This window comes from Lutjanus erythropterus, chromosome 13, assembly GCF_056507025.1.
Source record: "Lutjanus erythropterus isolate fLutEry1 chromosome 13, fLutEry1.hap2, whole genome shotgun sequence".
NCBI classification, from domain to species: Eukaryota; Metazoa; Chordata; class Actinopteri; order Lutjaniformes; family Lutjanidae; genus Lutjanus; species Lutjanus erythropterus.
In genome coordinates, this window is record NC_139329.1 from 1,372,546 (window position 1) to 1,391,532 (window position 18,987).

An 18,987-nucleotide genomic window follows, 5' to 3' on the forward strand; every position below is an offset into this window, starting at 1 on the left:
ATATATGTGTGTGTGTGTGTATATATATATATAGATACGTACACACACACGTATATATCAAATTTTTCTGACTTTAGTAAACTTTGAAATTAACTAATTGCAATTCTCTTAGTACAAAGGTCATATATATCCTCAGACTCATAGAAAAAAATGTCAATTATGAATTATCACTGTTCATCCTGGGGGCTGTAATCTCAGAAGTATTTACTTAATAATACTCTTTTAGAGACAAAATGGTGTATAGCCTGTTCATGGGACGGCTGGAAGGTGAATTTCTTCTGTCTATCTTTAAGAAAAGATGAGGTCTTTAGGAGAAAAACACAAGCTCGGCATTTTTTGGAAAATTTGGTACACTCTGTACAGAAGAAAAGTGTTCTTAACCTACATAACCTTCACAATTTTGCTTTTCTTTAAAGGGACAACAGATTTTTCTTTTACAAAAAAGATTTAATATAAATAGTAATATTTTTAAGAGCTCAAACCACTCTGATGTTTGTTTCTTTCTTTGAAAACTGCTCTTCAGATAGGAACTATTTCACAAATTTATTACATAGTTCTTTCTACAGCCAATATCTCCAAATCTTGGCAATTTAGGCCAAAACAATGTCAATCAATAAACTACAGACTAGGCCAGAGGAAATGATGATTTTTGAGGTACAACTTTAGGCACTGGAAGAAGGCTGCATTTCCACCACATTTCACACACAACAATTGAATAAACACAAAACAGATATCACTTTTAGACTGAGCTGCCAGACATTAAATTTGATCAACTTCACAACCACAATGTTTTCTAAACTCAGAATGAAATACACATTTGTTGAAGCACCTAGCCACCTTTTCACCAGTCTACCACCAATCCTAGAGAAGTTTAGCTTCTTCTAAATTTTGCTGACTGATAGTTTAAAGGCCCAGTGTATCAAATCATTACTTCTACACCCCCACAGGGCCACAGTAAAGTTCACAGCAAGTCACCAAAATACCAAACAAGCTTTGGCAAAATCAAAAGCTCTTTACAACAGACAGAAGTACTGCTACTCACTGGAACAAAGCCCAACCATGTGCTGTCAAAAACATAAAACCTCTGACATTACTGCCATCTGGCAGCAATTTGCAGAGGCCATCGAAAAGAAATAAGACAAGGTCCAAGGCCAAGATGTCTGCTTGCACAAACAAGTTTTACATTGATCTTTTTCTTCTCGAATGCTTCATACACTATCAGATAAAAAAACAAAACCAAGCTGGACGACATATATAGGAAATGTTAAGCTTTACTCATCAATAAAGCAGGAAAAGAGACATTTTAAACCCTACAGTATGTGCATGTCAGAATCCAGCAGATTCCAGAGCTCACGCTGATGTTGTCCTCCCACTGTTGGAGGCAGTAACTGTGACAGCAGCTGCCACTGTGCTGTGACAGCTTGTGGTTTTGGCCTGGCAGGGTGGCAGAGCTGCTACGCTGTGGTTTGGCACAACCATCCCTACTGTAATCCCACAGCATTAAGAAACACTGCCTCTGGCAGTACGCTGCTGTCCTGAAACAACACACACTATGTTACATTTCTTTTAATTAGTTGTCATTAATTTAATAACAGTTGACTTTGACCTAGACTGTTTACAGGCATGCTTAAATGACCCACTGAATTTTTTGCTCTTCACTCCATACCAAGACCCATCTGTTCTCTAAATGTGTATTCCTTTGTTTTATAGTTAGTTTTTATAACATTTGGGTGGTTAGATAATAAGACTCAAACACATACTGGGAGGAGTCTTTACTTCATAGTCTTTGTGTCGATGAGTAGTCACATGCAAGGGAACTATAAAAACTTGCGGAACTTTTAACTGAAAGAACAAACAGTTTGTAAAAAATAAAAATTGGTACGAAGTATAATGTAGCACAGGTCACAAAATGTATCCTCTGATAAAGACGCATCTGGAGTCAAAATGTTAGTCATTGAATAAAGTTTGTTGCCTTCAGTCCATGTGCTCCAGCATTTTGGACTAATTTTCCAGTTGTCTCCTTATACAAGATTAACATGTCCTTGAGAGCACTGGACAGGCCTGCAATCCCTAGTGAAGTACATTTAACCTCTTCCTTCATTAAATAAAATTTGGTATGTGTAACAGAACTGTACTGAAATAACACAGGTCCAGATCTCCAGACAACATGAGCACATCAAGAACTGGGTAGAAGTTGGTGTAGCAAAGTGATATCCATCCTTTTATTTTATGGATTGATGATAACTGATTGACCCCCCTGTTGTGGTTTTCTTAAATCCCTTTGAAATCCAACAGATTATACAGTCTTTTTGGAGGCTTTTAACATTCATTGGCCTATGGATGGAACAACTACCAGTAAAATTCCTGATGGTTAATAATACTATTTCAAATTCTAAATTTGAGTACCGCACTTTGAAAAACTAAATAAATTCTGTCCAGCAACATCTATCAGACTACAGTACTGCACTAATTTACAGAGATTTTAAACAGAACATATACCAGTCTCTCCAGGAAGGTGCAATATTGCAATGCACACTCACAGTTCATGCCATTTCAACCAAACCATGTGAATTCCGTGAGACCATTCTTTGTTTTTTATTTTGCCACAGGTACTGAGAAGAACACAACATTTGTCATTGTTATTGGCATTAATAAATGTCATGTGCTGTTTTGACTTGGTTTCAGTTTCTCAAAGATTCTTCAAAGATTCTTCTTAATAAATTAATTATACAAAAAAATCACAAACTTTCTTTTGCAATTCTCATTTGGTCCCGCAATTTTATTGTAAAAAATGCCTAAAAGTATTGCAACATGCATTGCAATTTTCTTAAATAGCTGCTGTGAAATCAGGCATTTAGGCTGCAACAATCCCAAAAAAGGCCTGTGAAGTCCTGGAGGGACTGGTATACCCACAACAAACTTATTTTAAGTAGGTAACATAATGTCCAGTTACTGTCAGAGAATGAAGCCCAATATTGCAGCTCCACAAGTTTGTTCTTATCAGTTAACTGATGTGTGACGTTGATGCTTTTTTACATGCTGGTGATGGAGAAATACAATTGCACTTCAAAAAAGTCCACTGACTTCTTGGTGATGATAAGGCACATATTGATCCTCCTGCCTGTCGCTGTCACCAGAATCAACTGCTGCAATCATTTTCATCGCTGCACATAGTCCATTTTATCCATCACAGCTCTTACTGTCATACACACAGGTGACACAGTAAACAGAGCACCTGGTTACATAATTCAGAAGACAGACCTGAAAGTGAAGTATGAAAATGATGTGAATGAGATACTATGTCAACCCAACTGAACACAATATTAGATTTTAGATCAACATATTAGACAGCACCATCACCATCACCATTCCTAAAGATGAAGGAAAACCAATCTCCAGAGTTCCTCACACTAAGAGAAGCTATGACAAGGACAACTGAATCTAGGCCTAACTGAAATAGAGGTGCAACAATTAGTCAATCAATCACTGACAAAAAAATAATTATTGACTATTCTGATAATCGATCTATTGTCAAGTAATTTTTTAGGCAAAAATGTAAAAAATGTGATAATTAATTATAGCAACTATCTTACTACACAGGACCTGTAGAGGGTTAGGGTTAGGTCTACAAAACTAAAATACCCTAATACAAAAGTAGCAATATAACTGCACAAGGCTGTAGCTATAAACACTCACTCAACAGGCTCATCTATCAGTAGAGCAACAGTACATAGGAGCTATTTACATACATCAAAATAAATCATGACAGAAAATCATGAGAGGGACAGAAGCAGAGAGGGGCAGAGCACACACTGAGGGCCTCCTCAGGTCACCTCTGGCCTCACAGAGACGCTCAGTGAGGATTACTGTGGGCTGACCTCCTTGGGCCAGCTGAGGCTTCCTGGTGACTGACAAGGAGACTATAAATGAAGGAAGCGTCATTACATCATAATACCAGCGATCAAATGATCAGCTCAGGTCCTCAGTCCTTGGTGCCAGTTAAAGTTGAAGAATGTTAGATGCATGGAGACGCACACACCTATGATGTATGAGCTCTGATGAAAAAATTCTCTTCATCAAGAACACACTTCAGAGTTCTGACAGATTTTTCCATTATTATTACATATGACTATTAACTGCTAACTATTAAACTAACCCTTAGCTATAAAACAATTTCTATTCAAGACTTTTAGAAAAACTTGTTAAAAAACTTTAATGTTTATTTGGTTTTTGCTTGAACATTTAACCCCAGGCACTGGACAAGTCGACTTCTGACTTTTCTGACAGAAAATAACACCCCTTAAAGAAAGCAAAAAGCACAACCAACCAACACTACCAACTTCTTGTTCTTGCTTTCTTGCTTGTTACCAACAATATCCTGGTCAGATACCTATCATTATCAATGACATAATCATTATATTACCAAGGTACAAAGCTTTGCATTCCTTTGGTATTGGATATCCCAGAATGTCTTAACTTATAATTATAATACTTACATTTTCCCAAAAGTGTAGCCAATGGCACTCCCATAAAATGTGTGTGTGTGTGTGTGTGATTTGCCTCCCTATTTCCATATAATCTCCAACATGATTGTTGTGAAAGTTTGTTTTTAGAAAAACTTCTAAGAACAAACTTAATCATCATAAAATAATGCATGGTCATCAAAAGTATTTTTGTGTGAACACAACTAGAGCTGCAATTATTGAATAACGGATTATTAATAAAATGTGTGTGGATAACATTTAATTTTTTTTTTATAATTGATTTATCGGTGTGAGTCATTTTTTAAGAAAAAGAGTCAAAATTGTCTGATTTCAGCTTCTTAAGTATGAATATTTTCTGGTTTCTTCCGATCTGACAGTAAACTGGATATCTCTGATTTGTGGACAAAACAAGACATATTTCACAATTTTCTGACATATTATAGTCAAACAACTATTAATCAATTAATCGAGAAAATAATCTACTGAATAATCGACTATGAAAATAATTAGTTGCAGCCCTAAAAGCAATGACAAGTGATCCACAGATCAGTTCACAATGACCTCTGTGTTTCTGACTGTGTGAAGAGTTTTGAAAAAGTGAACTAACACACATTTCTTTGCTGACACATTTTTCAACAATGGACAACTCAGAGATGTATTAGCAAATATAAATAACTGTAATCATTATTGAAACTAATTATTTTCATATCCAACATTAAAACACAGTTTGAGTTTGTTTGGTAACTAATGACACACCATAAAAATAAAAAACCAAACATCTTTCAGCTCAACTAACCAAAAGTTTATACTTAAATGCTACAAATGTTCAATTTCAGATGAAAAATGTGTGTGGATAAATGACATCACTGCATCTGGTGTTAGTGCATGTGTGCATATGAGGCTGCAACACAAAAGAACAGACCAAAAAACTTGATTTCAGTTTGTCAATGGGATTAACAATCAAAGTACGAGGGGGAGACATGACTTGTGTGTGTGTGTGTGTGTGTGTGTGTGTGTGTGTGTGTGTGTGTGTGTGTGTGTGTGTGTGTATGCGCACGTGTGTTTTGGGGGGAGGAGGTCATTCTGAGGTGGCAGCTTGAAAAGAAAAAAGGGTCCCAAAAGACGTCTAAAGCGTAAGCAATGCACTGCTGCACCCCATTCTGTACACACACACACACACACACACACTCTGCTTCTCAGCTCTCCTGTTTTGTTCTGCTTGGAGAAGGCTAACAGGCTCCCTCGCTTTACATCTTATCAGACCCCATCTTGTGTGTGTGTGTGTGTGTGTGTGTGTGTGTGTGTGTGTGTGTGTGTGTGTGTGTGTGAAGGGTTGCAAGGAAGGAAGAGATTTTCTTCACACCTCCCCAGTTGGGACAAGAAAAATGTGTGTGACGAGCACAGGGAGCATATTTATACAGCGTGTGTGTGTGTGTGTGTGTGTGTGTGTGTGTGAGGGGACCCCAGAGAAATCAAGGTAGACTGCCACAGACTTCCTCTCTTTCTCTCCATCTCTGCTCCTTCTATCCTTTGCTCCCTCTGCCTGGTCTCTCTCCTCCCCACTTCTCCTCCTCTCCTCTTTTCTCACTCGTCTTTTTCAGCTGTCCTGCCTTCTTTCTCTCTGTCTCTCCTCCCTCCATCAGGCATGTATTAATCCAAACAGCACAGAACCTCCTTGAGTTTCACACCAGAGCAACACAAACAGGAAAAGATATCAATCTCTTCCTTACATTCCTCCTCAGCACTGTCACCAAATCTCTTCTCCTGACCTGCAGCCCCTCACATTCCCCTTCTAGACAACTCTTTCCCTCTCCGTCCTTCCACAAGCCTCCCAACTAATATTCATGTGCATCAGTCTCATTCGTTGGCTGTCTACAGAGCTGGGAATCAAATCTCACTATCTTTTTGCTACTCAACAATTAGATACTGTATTTCCTCACTCAATCACCATTTAGTCCATTTTAGACTGTATGCATACACAGTTATCTTTAGAATATAGTAAGTTATATTAGTGTTTGAACACCGCTGATAAAAGGTCTGAAAATCGGGACAATTCAGAAAAATTAATCTGCTTTTTAGATTATGTCATTCCAGTTGTTTAGTTTCATGAAAAATATGACATTTCTTAAAAGGATAATTCACCCAAAAATGAAAATTCAGTCATTAATTACTCACCCTCATGTCGATTGAGGGTCGGAGTTATCTTTTTTAGTCCACAAATCACTGCTGGAGTTTCACAGGAAAATAGTGTTGCAGAATCTCTCAAACAATGGAAGTGAATAATGACCAGTTTTCAAACAAAAGAACAACTGAAAAAAAGCATGCTGTTTGCACATCGTCACACCACCCACCACCCAGTTCAGACAGTGTGCATGTGAACGTGGCTCCAAGCTAAAGATCTATAGTGAAGATTCAGGATAAAAACATGCTGTAAATAATGTTTTTTTAGTTAACTTGGCATGTTGGGGCTTTAGGAGACTTGGATTACACCAGACAAGCAGTATGGAGGCATTTTATGTTTTTATTCTGATGTTTTTTTATGTTTGAAAACTGGTCATCATTCACTTCCATTGTTTGGGAGATTAGGCAATGCTGTTTTCCTGTCAAACTCCAGCAGTGTTTCATGGACTAAAAAACTAAACCTGACCTTCAGTCAGCATGACTGAATTTTCATTTTTGCCGTGAACTATCCCTTAAATGTCTCAATGGATGTACTGAAAAGTGGTATGGTGAAAAGTGTCAGCCGACATCAGGTCTTGCCCTGTTTCACTGAGGTTTGAGTGTGCCTCTGTCCAAACAAAAGAGCAGGCTCAGTGTATGGAGCCTGAATGCACTGAATGCATTGGTCCATATAGCGCAGGCTAATGGTGAGGAGTGTGGAAATCACCTATTGGTTGGTCTCCAACCTGGGTGGCCCATCCAAACAGACTAACCCACACCCAAAATATGATTTTTTTTTTTTTCCATTGACAAGTCAATAGCTACAAATCGAACCTAAATACTTATTTTACTACTGACCAAAACGTGTTGTGTTTACACATCGAACATATGAGAATGAAGAATTCTGGAGAAAAACAGATTTTCATTCTTAAAATAAAATATGAATATAAGTACTGCAGAAACTCATGTACTAATAATTGATACATTTAAAATAAGGGTAAACTATGTTTTATTCATGGACAGTACCAATACCAATAAAAATACCAATAACTAATATTTGGAATTAATATACATTTGAAAGGTAAAAATGAAAATCTTAGTGTCAAAATTTAGAATAACCAGTTTCTGCTACTTTATAGTTCCACTAAATTTTGAAGGCAGGTGTTATACTTTTTATTCCACTTGGCTATGTTTATTTTATGAACAATTATTAAGTATTCATATACAAACAGTTAAGCTAGCTGGCAGTATATTAAGTCGGCTAATTAACAGTCAGATAGTGCTGTGTCCAGAACATTAGGAGAGACTACAGACAAAGAGAGGTGGCTGCATCAGAGCCAAAGTAGCAATTTTTTTAATTAATTTATTTGATCGGCAATAGCAATTCCAGTAACTGTTAAATAACTGTCAAAGTGATGAAAAATCGGAGCTGGTAATCAGCCAGGTTAATAATCGGTCAACACTTAATTTAAAATGACACCCAGCCCTACAAATCAGAGGTATTCATGTGAGTAAGTACACTGTAAAACCAAATGCTCAAATTAACTGATTGTAATAAGCAGTCGAAAAGAAAAACTTAGACTCATCATTTTTGATTAATACGAACCATGTACGAAATAAGTTTTTTTTATACTTAAAATTAATCAGTTCTGTACTATTAAAAAAAAAGTAGAGAAAACTCATAATTTCAGGGCAACTGCATTCAATAGATTTTAAGAGTTCTGATTCAAGCTCAAACTCACAAAACTCAAAGTTTTGAAATAAACTTTAAAAAGTAGTAGTGGTGAAAAGACGGCTTGTACTATACTTCTGGCAGGACAGTCTGATTTTTGTAAGTCATGAAGGCTGTAAGGATGTCAAAGGTATCAAGGTATCCATGCTTTTTTTAATACCACGTTTGAACAATACAATACTAGCATCTGATACTATCTAAAGTATTGAAGTTATTAAAAAATTATAAATGCTCCTTCAGTACCTCAGTTCAGTTCAGTCTGTATTGTCCTGCCTGAACCAGATAGTGTTCACTGACTTTTTGTACCAGCACTGTCCAGCTTGTTCTTTTTTAAAAAGGGGGGGAAAAACCCTATTTTTTGTGCCTAGGGTTTTTTTTTCTTATTGCCGTGGTATTGAAATAGATAAGGATCATTTTTTAAGTCAAAATTCTGGTATTGTGTTAAGTGTAGTAGGCTGTGTCTTCCTAAAAGTATAAGACGTGTGATAGGACTAAACCAGGTAATGGAATCTGTTTTAGTTCTTTGTTTGTTGTTGTTCCAGCCTCATTGATACTGGAAATTCTAAATTTAACCAATCAATGTTTGTTTAATGCAGATACATACAATGTGTAGTTGACTTGGAATATCAGCTCCTTTGTAAACTGAAGAAGGCTACACTGATCAGTTTTCAGTGTCTTAAAGCAGCTGTTGTAGTGGATGTTGATTTGTCATAGAATATGAAAAGAAATGCTGAATGGGAATATTGAGTTAATAGAAGAGGACAGCCCAGATGAAATTTCATGGCTTCAGCTTAGTTGTCAGAATGCATCATCTACCCACCTTCTGTCAAACTCACACCACTTCTGTCTGAATGTCCTGTTTACATTAAGTGAGCCAACTGAGACTATGTCCACATTAAGCCGTTGAAATCTGTAAACTCATCTTTTTCAGTCCTTCCAGACTAAATGTCCTTTTTGTCCCTCCAAAATGAAGTTTTTCCTTAACAGTTTGTCTGTAAAGCTTAAGACACCAGTTTGGGAATGACATGTAGTATTTATGAGATGCAACTGAATAACTATTTCATAATCACCATCTGACTACAGAGACAGGAAACATGAAAATGACAACAACTATTGCAAGAATTAATAAAATGTTAATAAAATAGCAAAGTAATAGTTTGGCCAGCTGAGCTGGTTGTGCCCCTGCTTACCACAGGAGGCTGTGATGCAACTGAGTGCATGTCGACTTTTCACACACCAAAACAGCTTTTTAAAGGCTGATGAAAAAACACTAACATTTACAGAGCGATCCAACAGTGTCCACACACACACAGCCGTGATGTTTGCCTGGCAGTGTGCTAACACTACTTTGGTGTTTTTGGCCAGCGGTTGTGAAGTGTGCATACATGTGGTCACCTCAGTGCCAAATGCAGGACATCATTCTCTTTCTCTCAGGACCAGCAAGAGCAAATCACCTCAACTGAGCCTGTATTTAACCCTGCTGAACTCAGTGGACGACCACTTTTTCTACTTCTCTCTTCCTTTCCATGATGACAGATAGGCCACTCATTCATACATTTTTGATATATTTTGTTATGTCTTATACTATAATTATTAGGCTTTTCATTACCTTATGATATGGCCTCGAAAGGTGGGGTGTACTATTCTAATCAATACACTTTTTTATCAAATTCAGCAGATATCCCCTCACGGTCCTCTATCTCCCCATTGAAAAAGAATCAGATATTTCTACACAGCCCTGACTATGTAAACGGTAAACAGAAAGTGGACATGGACCGAGCCACACAACACTACTCCAGCCAATCAGCATTAAGTTGCCATTGTGCCTGTGCAAAGGACAAGAGGAAGGGGAAGGGGAGTAAAAGGGACGTAAATCTTCTGAAGGAGTATTTGTTTGGTTGTTGAGTTCAAATATAAACAATCTTTCTCCAGAACAGAACACTTGCACCGATTAATCGGCAATGCTCGGAATCGGGCCGGTTTTCACGTGGCCGGCCTTGACCGGTGACCGGCCGGTCAGCGTCACAAATCCGGTTCTGTGCCCATCATTGTCACACACGTGTTCTGCACGATGGTCATGTCATGCGCGCAGCAGACAAACTGACCATGACGTCAACACAGCGCTGATAACAGCTACACACTCAGACACACGTCTGCTTGAAGATGGTGTCAGAGACAGATTCCAAGAACTGGATAAAGAGAAGCCAGACAGTCTACAACGAGACAGAGCAGCTGACAATGTCGCAAAACAGCCGTAAACTCTCTAGCACTTCAGGCTAATGTTAGCAAGCTAGCAGCAGACTGCTGTTCACAGAGGGACAGTTAAAATCTCACCTCCTGTTCTGTCTGAAGAATAAACAACATGTGTTGATGTGTCTCCTCAAACATTTTCTCATCCAGACTCCTTTAACTTCTGTGTTTGTTTTTCTCACGGCAAAGTTTTACTTCAAACTGGAGACTAACGCGGTAGTCTCCGGTTTGTTTACATCCGCTTCCACAAAAGATCACATGAAATCGCATCCCACGAAATCCCGCGAGATGATCTCGCGAGATCACGTTCACCCAATTCATAATCTTAATATAAAATTATAATAAGGCCTGGTTGTAATCTGGATGATTTTGGAGAAAGTATTAAATGAATATTTAATAGTCAGTGTCTTATTATGAACATATTTACAAGAAAAGTTGCAAAAATGTTTGTGAATGCTGTCAATTACAGTTCTTAGAAAGACTGAAAATCGGAACCGGCCAAAATCGGAATCGGTAGGTCAGACCCCTCAAAAATCGGAAATCAGAATCGGCTAAGAAAGTTGAAATCAGTGCAAGTCTACAGAACACCCCACCTTTAAATATTCTGTATTATATTACTGTACTGCAGGGCTGCAACTAACCATTATTTTCTTGATTTATCGATTAATAGTTGTTTGTTTTAAAGTGTTAAAAAATTGTGAAAAATGTCAGTTTTCCTTAAATGTCTTGTTCTGCTCACAACCCAAAGATATTCACTTTACTGTCAGAGAGGAGTAAAGAAACCAAAAAAATAAATAAATAAACAATTTTGACAACCAATCAAAAGTAATTTCAGTCAAAAATATTAAACATTTGCTGGTTCCAGCTTCTTACATGTGAGGATTTACTGATTTTCTTTGTCACTTATGACAGTAAATGAAGAGTCTTTGGGTTTTGGATGGTTAGTTGGGCAAAAGAAGCAATTAGAGCCACTTTGGGCTCTGGGAAATTTTGATGAGCACAATTTTTTCTTCCATTTTATAGACTAAATGATTATTGATTAAAATTGAAATTATTGAAAATAATCAGCAATGAATTGATCATGAAAATAATTGTTAGTTGCAGCCCTAAGATGTATATATGTTTTCAATGTTAAACAACCACCCTGCTGATGAAAATCTATGAGATTCAATCATTCAGACAAAAATTGTGTGTTCATGGATTCTTCACTCTCTGATGTCTCACCTGGTTTTTCCTAGGAACAAACAGAGGGTGTAAAGGGGATATGAAGCTCAGCCTAAGTTCAATCAGAAAGACATTCTATTATGCTGCCTTCATTCACATCTTCCTTTACTCCATCTCTCTCCTCCTATTCCCGTTAATCAGCTGTTTGTGGGCGTTCAACTTCGTCTTTACTATCCAATCAGATTTTGCCACGATCACAGTAGCCAGTCAATTTGCTGCTGCCAAACTTTAAATCGCCTCTGTCTTTGCTCCATCAGTTGTTATTCAGTCAGTCGCACAACCCTCCATCCCTCTCTCCTCCAGTCATTGGACCCAGGTAGCCACAAGATGTTCACCTCGATCCTCCCTGACACCCTCTCCTCCAGCCTTCAGGTCCAGGCAGCAGGAGTCCAGAGCCACTTCACCTCACCAGTCTCTGCTTTGCACCTCATCACCACCACCACCAGTGTCTAGACCCCGGGGGGGTTCTTTTCACTACAGCTTCATTACCCCCATTTATATATGTGCTTATTGTTTCACCTCAATGGGGTCTAACCACCAAAGACGTTTTCATGTTTCATATCTCATGCACGTGCCAATAAACCATTTTCTTATACTCTTAGTCTCTCCTGATTGAAATGACACCACTGACATGCGACCAAACGAAAAGCACCATTACTTTGACTTAACTTATGGATTTATCTGGGTTTGGTGGAAATATAATTCAAGTACACAAACTAAACAAAATATTTAACATAGGTCTAGATCTTGTACATCTTCTGGTTCTACCTGTGCAACAACAATAAAGACATTCTATTTTAGTTATTTTTATACATATTAGTGCAGTAATGTTGCATTTTATAAGTTTAACGCAGTTATTGTTGCAATCGCAACAATTCACACAAATTCAACCAATCCCTATTAATTCTGTGTGACCTTGCAAAAAACTCCCCACCTTTCCCCAAATTTGACCAATCATCATCACTTCATCATCATCAGTTCCACCAGTAACAGCAGTCCCTCGTGTAAACGTCTTACATGTATATAGACATGAACCAACTCAGAACACACTTACTAACAACATTTAACAACCCTCTGTATACTTTTATCTGTGCTGATTTTGAGTTTCAGCTCCAAAAATTTTGGTTCTGTAGGGAATACCCCTCAGGTGCACTTCTTCATTTACAACTAAAGCAGATTTTTATCATTTTTGTAATTCTGAGCCTTTCTGGTGAGGTTAGTCAGAACACTCAGAACAGAGTGAGGTTTAATTCTCCCTGGAATAAGCTAGCTTTGATTTTTAATGACTTATCCAAAAAAAATCACAACTTTCTTTTGCAAGTTTCTCTTGGTCATGCAATTTCATTGAAAAAATGCCTAAAACATTGCAACATGCATCACAATTTTTTAAGGAAAGCTGTTGTGAAATCAGGCATTTTTAGCTGCAAAAATCCAACAATAGGCCTGCAAAATAAACAGAGAGAAAGAGTCAGACTATAATCGTCTTATATTGCTTTTGTATTTTATATATCTCTTATTAACAGTATTTTTAACCTCTCTATTTATCTGTATTTGTTCTGTGCTTGTGCTGCTCCAATAACCAACTTTCCTTTGTGGGGATCAATAAAAGCATCTTACTTATCTTGTCTTATGATTAATGTATGCATACAGTTCCCAGCAGTGTTCTGAAGTTGTAAAGAGTTCACTATTGATATTGTTAATACTTGCCTATGTAGGTTATGATGCTTTCATCATGCATTTCTGGTGTTGAACCTTGACCCTCATAAAGGTTATAATGTTGTTGTTGTATGTCCAAGGCTGCTGTCACTGACACCAAGAACCTCACAGTTTTCTCTGTATTACGCTTCTCTAGTAAGCAGTTAAATCTGACACCTTCAGAATTCTAGTAAACACATTTTGACTTTTCCAGCCAAATCATCATAAATGTTGACCATGACCATTCACATCAATATTTGTCCACTTTCAAACAACCCTGATCATTCTCAAAAAGAAAATATGTGATACATCCACATTTAAGGCAGACAGGAGATCTATTTTTTTTTTTACCAGACCCAACTGTTTTACTAAACAGCTGTAGTGCCAATGCTGTAATTATACAATACATACTCCAAATATACACTATTAGGAAAATAGGTCTGTCACTTTTCATATACAAAAATATCTGAACACAAACCGCCTTAAAATAAAAACAATAATGTAAGTGAAAAACAGGATGAAATTAAGAAAATCATGTGGAAATATCTGATCACAGATCAGGTAAAAGAGGACAGAGAAGCTTCAAGTGTCAATTCTTAGTAAAATGTAGCTTTTCTATATTCTGAAGCAGTGTACAAAGAGAAACTGTCTTGATCCAGGAATATGGGTGTTACTACACATGACTGACAGGAAGTGATGTGGGTATTGATTAAGTCTGAAAGTGTGGCTATGAAACAGTCTTCATGTGTGTTTGAGGGCTACAGTATCTCAGTGTGTAGGCACAAACCCAGTTGATACGTTTCCTCTGTTCTTTTGTTCTTAATTTACACAAAAAGAGAAAAAAAACCCTCAGCATCATTAAGTCATTTCAATTTCCACCATTCTGTCATCAAATCCCTTAAGAATTTAACCAGTAAGAATTTAGAAATACGTCACGAGAATGACTCTATATTTAAAAAAAAAAAAAGAAATTCCATCTGGTCCTGGTCTGGATCTGGAAGGTTTATGAGGATATAGTTTAATATATATATGACTTTAATTAAAAAAAAACATTTTATTCTCTCACAGAGGCTGGAGGTTAAATGAGTTAACATCCTATGTACACCTGAACACATTATATACATTACAGAGGAAACCAGCAATGTATGAAAAAAATATGCAGCTTTTTTTCTGGCCTTACTACCATCATTACACCCCCTGGCTGGAGAATTAGTATGGAAACATGTCACCCTGTGCTCTCATATAGGCTACACTTGATTAACATATGTTAGGATCTCATACCTTACTGATTTCATTTTATTTTTCCATTTTCCAATTATGAGCAAGAAAGAAATTTCTACCATACCAGGACAGTGGGAGGAGAGTGGTGGGAAGTACTTTATTTCTCTGTCTGTCTTTCTCAGGTGTATTTATTTGTGGAAAATGGCTATTTTGCTTCAATAAATGATTATTTAGCCAGTAATGACACTGGTCTGATCTGAGTTCTGATCTTTGGGATTAGGGCTGTACATATATAATAAAACAATTCATTTGTATTTATTCTGACAGATATTACTATTGTGATATGATTCACAATTACTGGTTATTATCTTTTTTGTTATCATATCATATAAATGCATTTTAACATTGCAGCTTCCATAATTTGAATATTGCACTTGGCCATGTTGTAATTTTGATATTTCAGCCCAATTTGGGACTCTAAACTATTGATGCATGATGCACAATAAATTAACTGATAGTGTCACAATTTTGTATTTTAAAAAGAAGTTCATATGACCTGTAATTTATGCACACTTCAGGGTAAGAACTCTTTGACTCTTTAAATCTTTTTCTAATTCTCTAATATAGTTCAGTAAAAATATTTCACAAATATACTTTGGCATTTACAGAGAATTATGCCCAAGAATTGACATTTAATGCTTTGACATGATCTGTCAAATCAAATATTACACCAATATTTACTGGCTCATATATGGTAATACTGATAAAGCCTTTATTGGCTGAATCAGGAAGCAGACCCAGATAAATATTTAGTGGAAAAATATCTGAGTATACAGGGCAGGGCTGGAGGATAAACTCATTATAACTAGGGTTGCAAATTGTAAGCACTTTCCTTAACTGACCATTGGTAACATTAATGATCAATTAATCAATTAATAGTTATTTAAAAAAACAAAACTTGTAGTTTTCTACTGTAAATCTTCACAGTAAAATGTGTGCTGCTAATATTCTCTGAAATTCCAACCTGCCTCTCTGTGCAATTTGCCTTTTTAAGTTAAGAAGCTTTATTGTCATTGCAAGGGGTACAATGAAATTCCGTTTGGCAACATCTCTTGTAGCAGCTACAATGTCCTTGTCATAAAATATAATATAATGTAATAAAAATAGTAAAAATAAGTAAGTAAAATGCAAGGCAACACTGTTGTACATTGTTTTTCTTTTAATTATAATGCTACACACGTATGTATTACAACTTGTGTGCAATTATCCTGCACAGTTATTCATATGTACCCATATATATGTCCATAGTGTGTCAGTGTCAGGCTTATATAGTGTATATAGCTTCTGTCTATCTTAAATTTAGTACTTTTTAATGTTTAATTCTTTGATATATAGAAATATTTTTTATTTTATTTGTATTCTATAAGTATTCTCTTGTCACTCACTCCCTGTTCTATCTGTACTATTTGAGCTGCTGTAACATGCTAATTTCACCAGTATGAGATCAGTAAAGTGTATCTTATTTTATGATATCTGAACTTTTTGCTTACACCAGACAATATCAAATGCATTTCCCCCCTCAATCAAGGGTTTATTTACACAGCAACATAATCCATATTCTCTGACAGCATTACACAGCCTATGACACATATAAAGACATAATTTAACACATACAGGCTAACATGCAGAGCGTGCTCATGAAAATTTAATATTTCAGATCTTTATTTTATAATACAAATCGATTAAATTTTACGTGACTGATCAAATGCATGGATTACTTGTTATCATCCCTAACTGTAACGAATTACATTCTATGAAACTAACTAGGTGTGTTCTAGTTGTGTGCACCTTTATGAGCAGCTGATTGTGGCAGAAACAGGAGGAAACAGCTTTTAAGATTTTAAGCAAAGATTCTCTTTGATGAAAATGTTCTCATGTGGATCTGGATCAGTGTATCATTTAGTGACCTTACAGAGGTGTAGACACTCCGCAGGAGCTACACACGGGAATATATCGGAATATAAAATATATATCTTCAGTTGTAAGATGCGAACAGACTAATAAGAGGTCGCCTTGAGTCCTGATGTAATGCCCTCCATCCATATGAGAAGAGGCTAAGCTCCGCCTTTGACTGGCCACTTTCACATTAAATAGTAAGACCGCAAATGAGCCAGTGGAGAAAGTAAGACTTCTAAAGACATTGATCCAGACAGAGGGAGAAAATCTTTAACGTGTCCAGCAGCCTTTTCTCTCCATAACACACATCCTGGCTTCTTTTTCACTGTGAAAGCACAAAGTCTGCCTGACACCCGACACCGAGCAGGAATGGCTGGAGCAGAGCAGAGCGGAGCGGAGCGGAGAGGAGCTGCCGAGGCCCACAAACAGCCAGGCTGCTTCAAACTTCACTACAAACTCACAACTGCAGACACTCATACACACACAGCAGGACGACTGTGTAGTTACACTTGGCTCTATCCTCAGTGTGCCGCACACAACAGTGCAAACTTTCACACTTTCACTGCAACTATTGTGTTGTTGTTGTTGTACCCTTGGGACATAAAAAGCTCAAGTTAGAGAGCAGGAATCACAGCTAGCGTCGCTTGAGTGTGCAGACGATAATTCGTCTGAGGGGTGAAGCTCACACTCTGTAGCGTGTTAACTACTGCGTTCTTATCGTTCTCCACAGTCCCTGTTCCCTCAGGATCCATATTGTGAACAAAAAAGTGAACGTACCGTGAACCGCCGACAGCAGCAGTAGCAGCAGAGCGCCCATTTCAACTCCTCTGCGCTTTAAATCCAGAACTCCCATAACTCCATGTTCCAGTATTCACTCCTTAATGAAGCTCCAGAGACGTCCTCTGCTCCGTGTGGACATGAACACACCTGGGCCTGGACGAACTGCTCGGTATGTGTCTCCACGCGTGCCTCTCGGTGTCTCTGTGTGTCCTCTCTGTACACTGGACTTTTTTTCCCCCCAGTTAAGGCGCTCGCGCTACTTTATACTTTGGACTGTCGAGCTCGCGCACGGAGAGAAAGGGCAGGCGGACGTGGTGTGACGTCATCCGACACGAGGCAACAAATTCTTTATATCACTACTTTGTATCAGTCTGGTATCTATGGAAGGCCATTTCCGCCACTGAAAGAAAAACATCCCCATGGTAAGTCATAATCATGAGATTTAAAAAAAGTCAAAAATTATGAGATAAAAAGTTTAAATTATTGGATAAATCAAAATAATGACTATAAAGTCGAAAATATGAGATAAAAAGGCGCAATTATGAAATAAAAAGTCATAATTATGAGACAAAAAGTAGAAATTATAGGATAAAAAGACATAAGATAAAAAGTCAAAACTGAGATAAAAATGTCAAGATTATAACATAGAAAATTGAAATTATGAGATAACAAGTCATTATTTCAACTTTTAATCTCATAATTTAGTCTTTGCATTTCCTAATTTTGATTTAGCATGAGGATATTTTGTTTCAGTGGCTTCCATAGATATCTGTGTGTGTCATGTACTAGAGTGTATCCTGCTCTTTGCTTTAAAATACAGTTACATCCTTGGCAACATGCTCACTTCCAATAAAGTGGATTTACAGAAATAAAGATGAAACAGCAAATCACCAGTTAAACAGTGTTCAAACCTTTTACTTAAAAAAAGGTAGAAATGCAGTTACTGCATTACAAGAAAAATCCCAGATTTAAATTGTTTTTTTTTAAAGGAAAGAAAAAACAACAACAAAAAATACATAAATTAATAAAAGAATAATAAATAATGATATGCTAAATTTTACATGGCACATATAAATATTTTAATTATCCTGATAATGATATCGACACTGTCATTTTTGGGGGCATCTTTTATAGTACCAGTGTGTTGAATGATAAAATTAATTAATTTAAGATTATTACTCAAGTACTGCACTAAAGTCTAATTTTGACTTAACTGTAGTTTACTTGAGTATTTCCAATTAATGTTATTTTATATTTCTACTCCACTAAATTTCAGAGGGAAATATTGCACTTCTTACTCGACTACATTTATTTGACACTTTTCTCATAAGAAAAAAAACATGATTGGGGGGCTAGTTCACAAAAGCAGAATCCAGGATAAGAGAAAAAGTGAGGTTTGACCTCGCCTATTCATTTCATCCTGACTTTATATGTCTCACAATGGTTAAGCCAGGCTGAGGAGTGCAGCTAGGTCAAGCCAGGTTT

At 36.9% G+C, this 18,987-nt stretch overlaps 1 protein-coding gene across 1 annotated transcript in view; it reads right to left on the reverse strand.

Moving 5' to 3' along the window:
- The window catches only part of lrp5 (low density lipoprotein receptor-related protein 5), a 75,607-nt gene extending 57,842 nt beyond the window's left edge, over window positions 1-17,765 (reverse strand). The window contains exon 1 of the mRNA XM_084734921.1: window positions 17,500-17,765. Within this exon, the coding sequence (XP_084591047.1) occupies window positions 17,500-17,575 (76 nt within the window). The 5' untranslated portion in view covers window positions 17,576-17,765. The remainder of the gene's footprint in view (window positions 1-17,499) is intronic.
- Window positions 17,766-18,987: the final 1,222 nt, after the last annotated feature.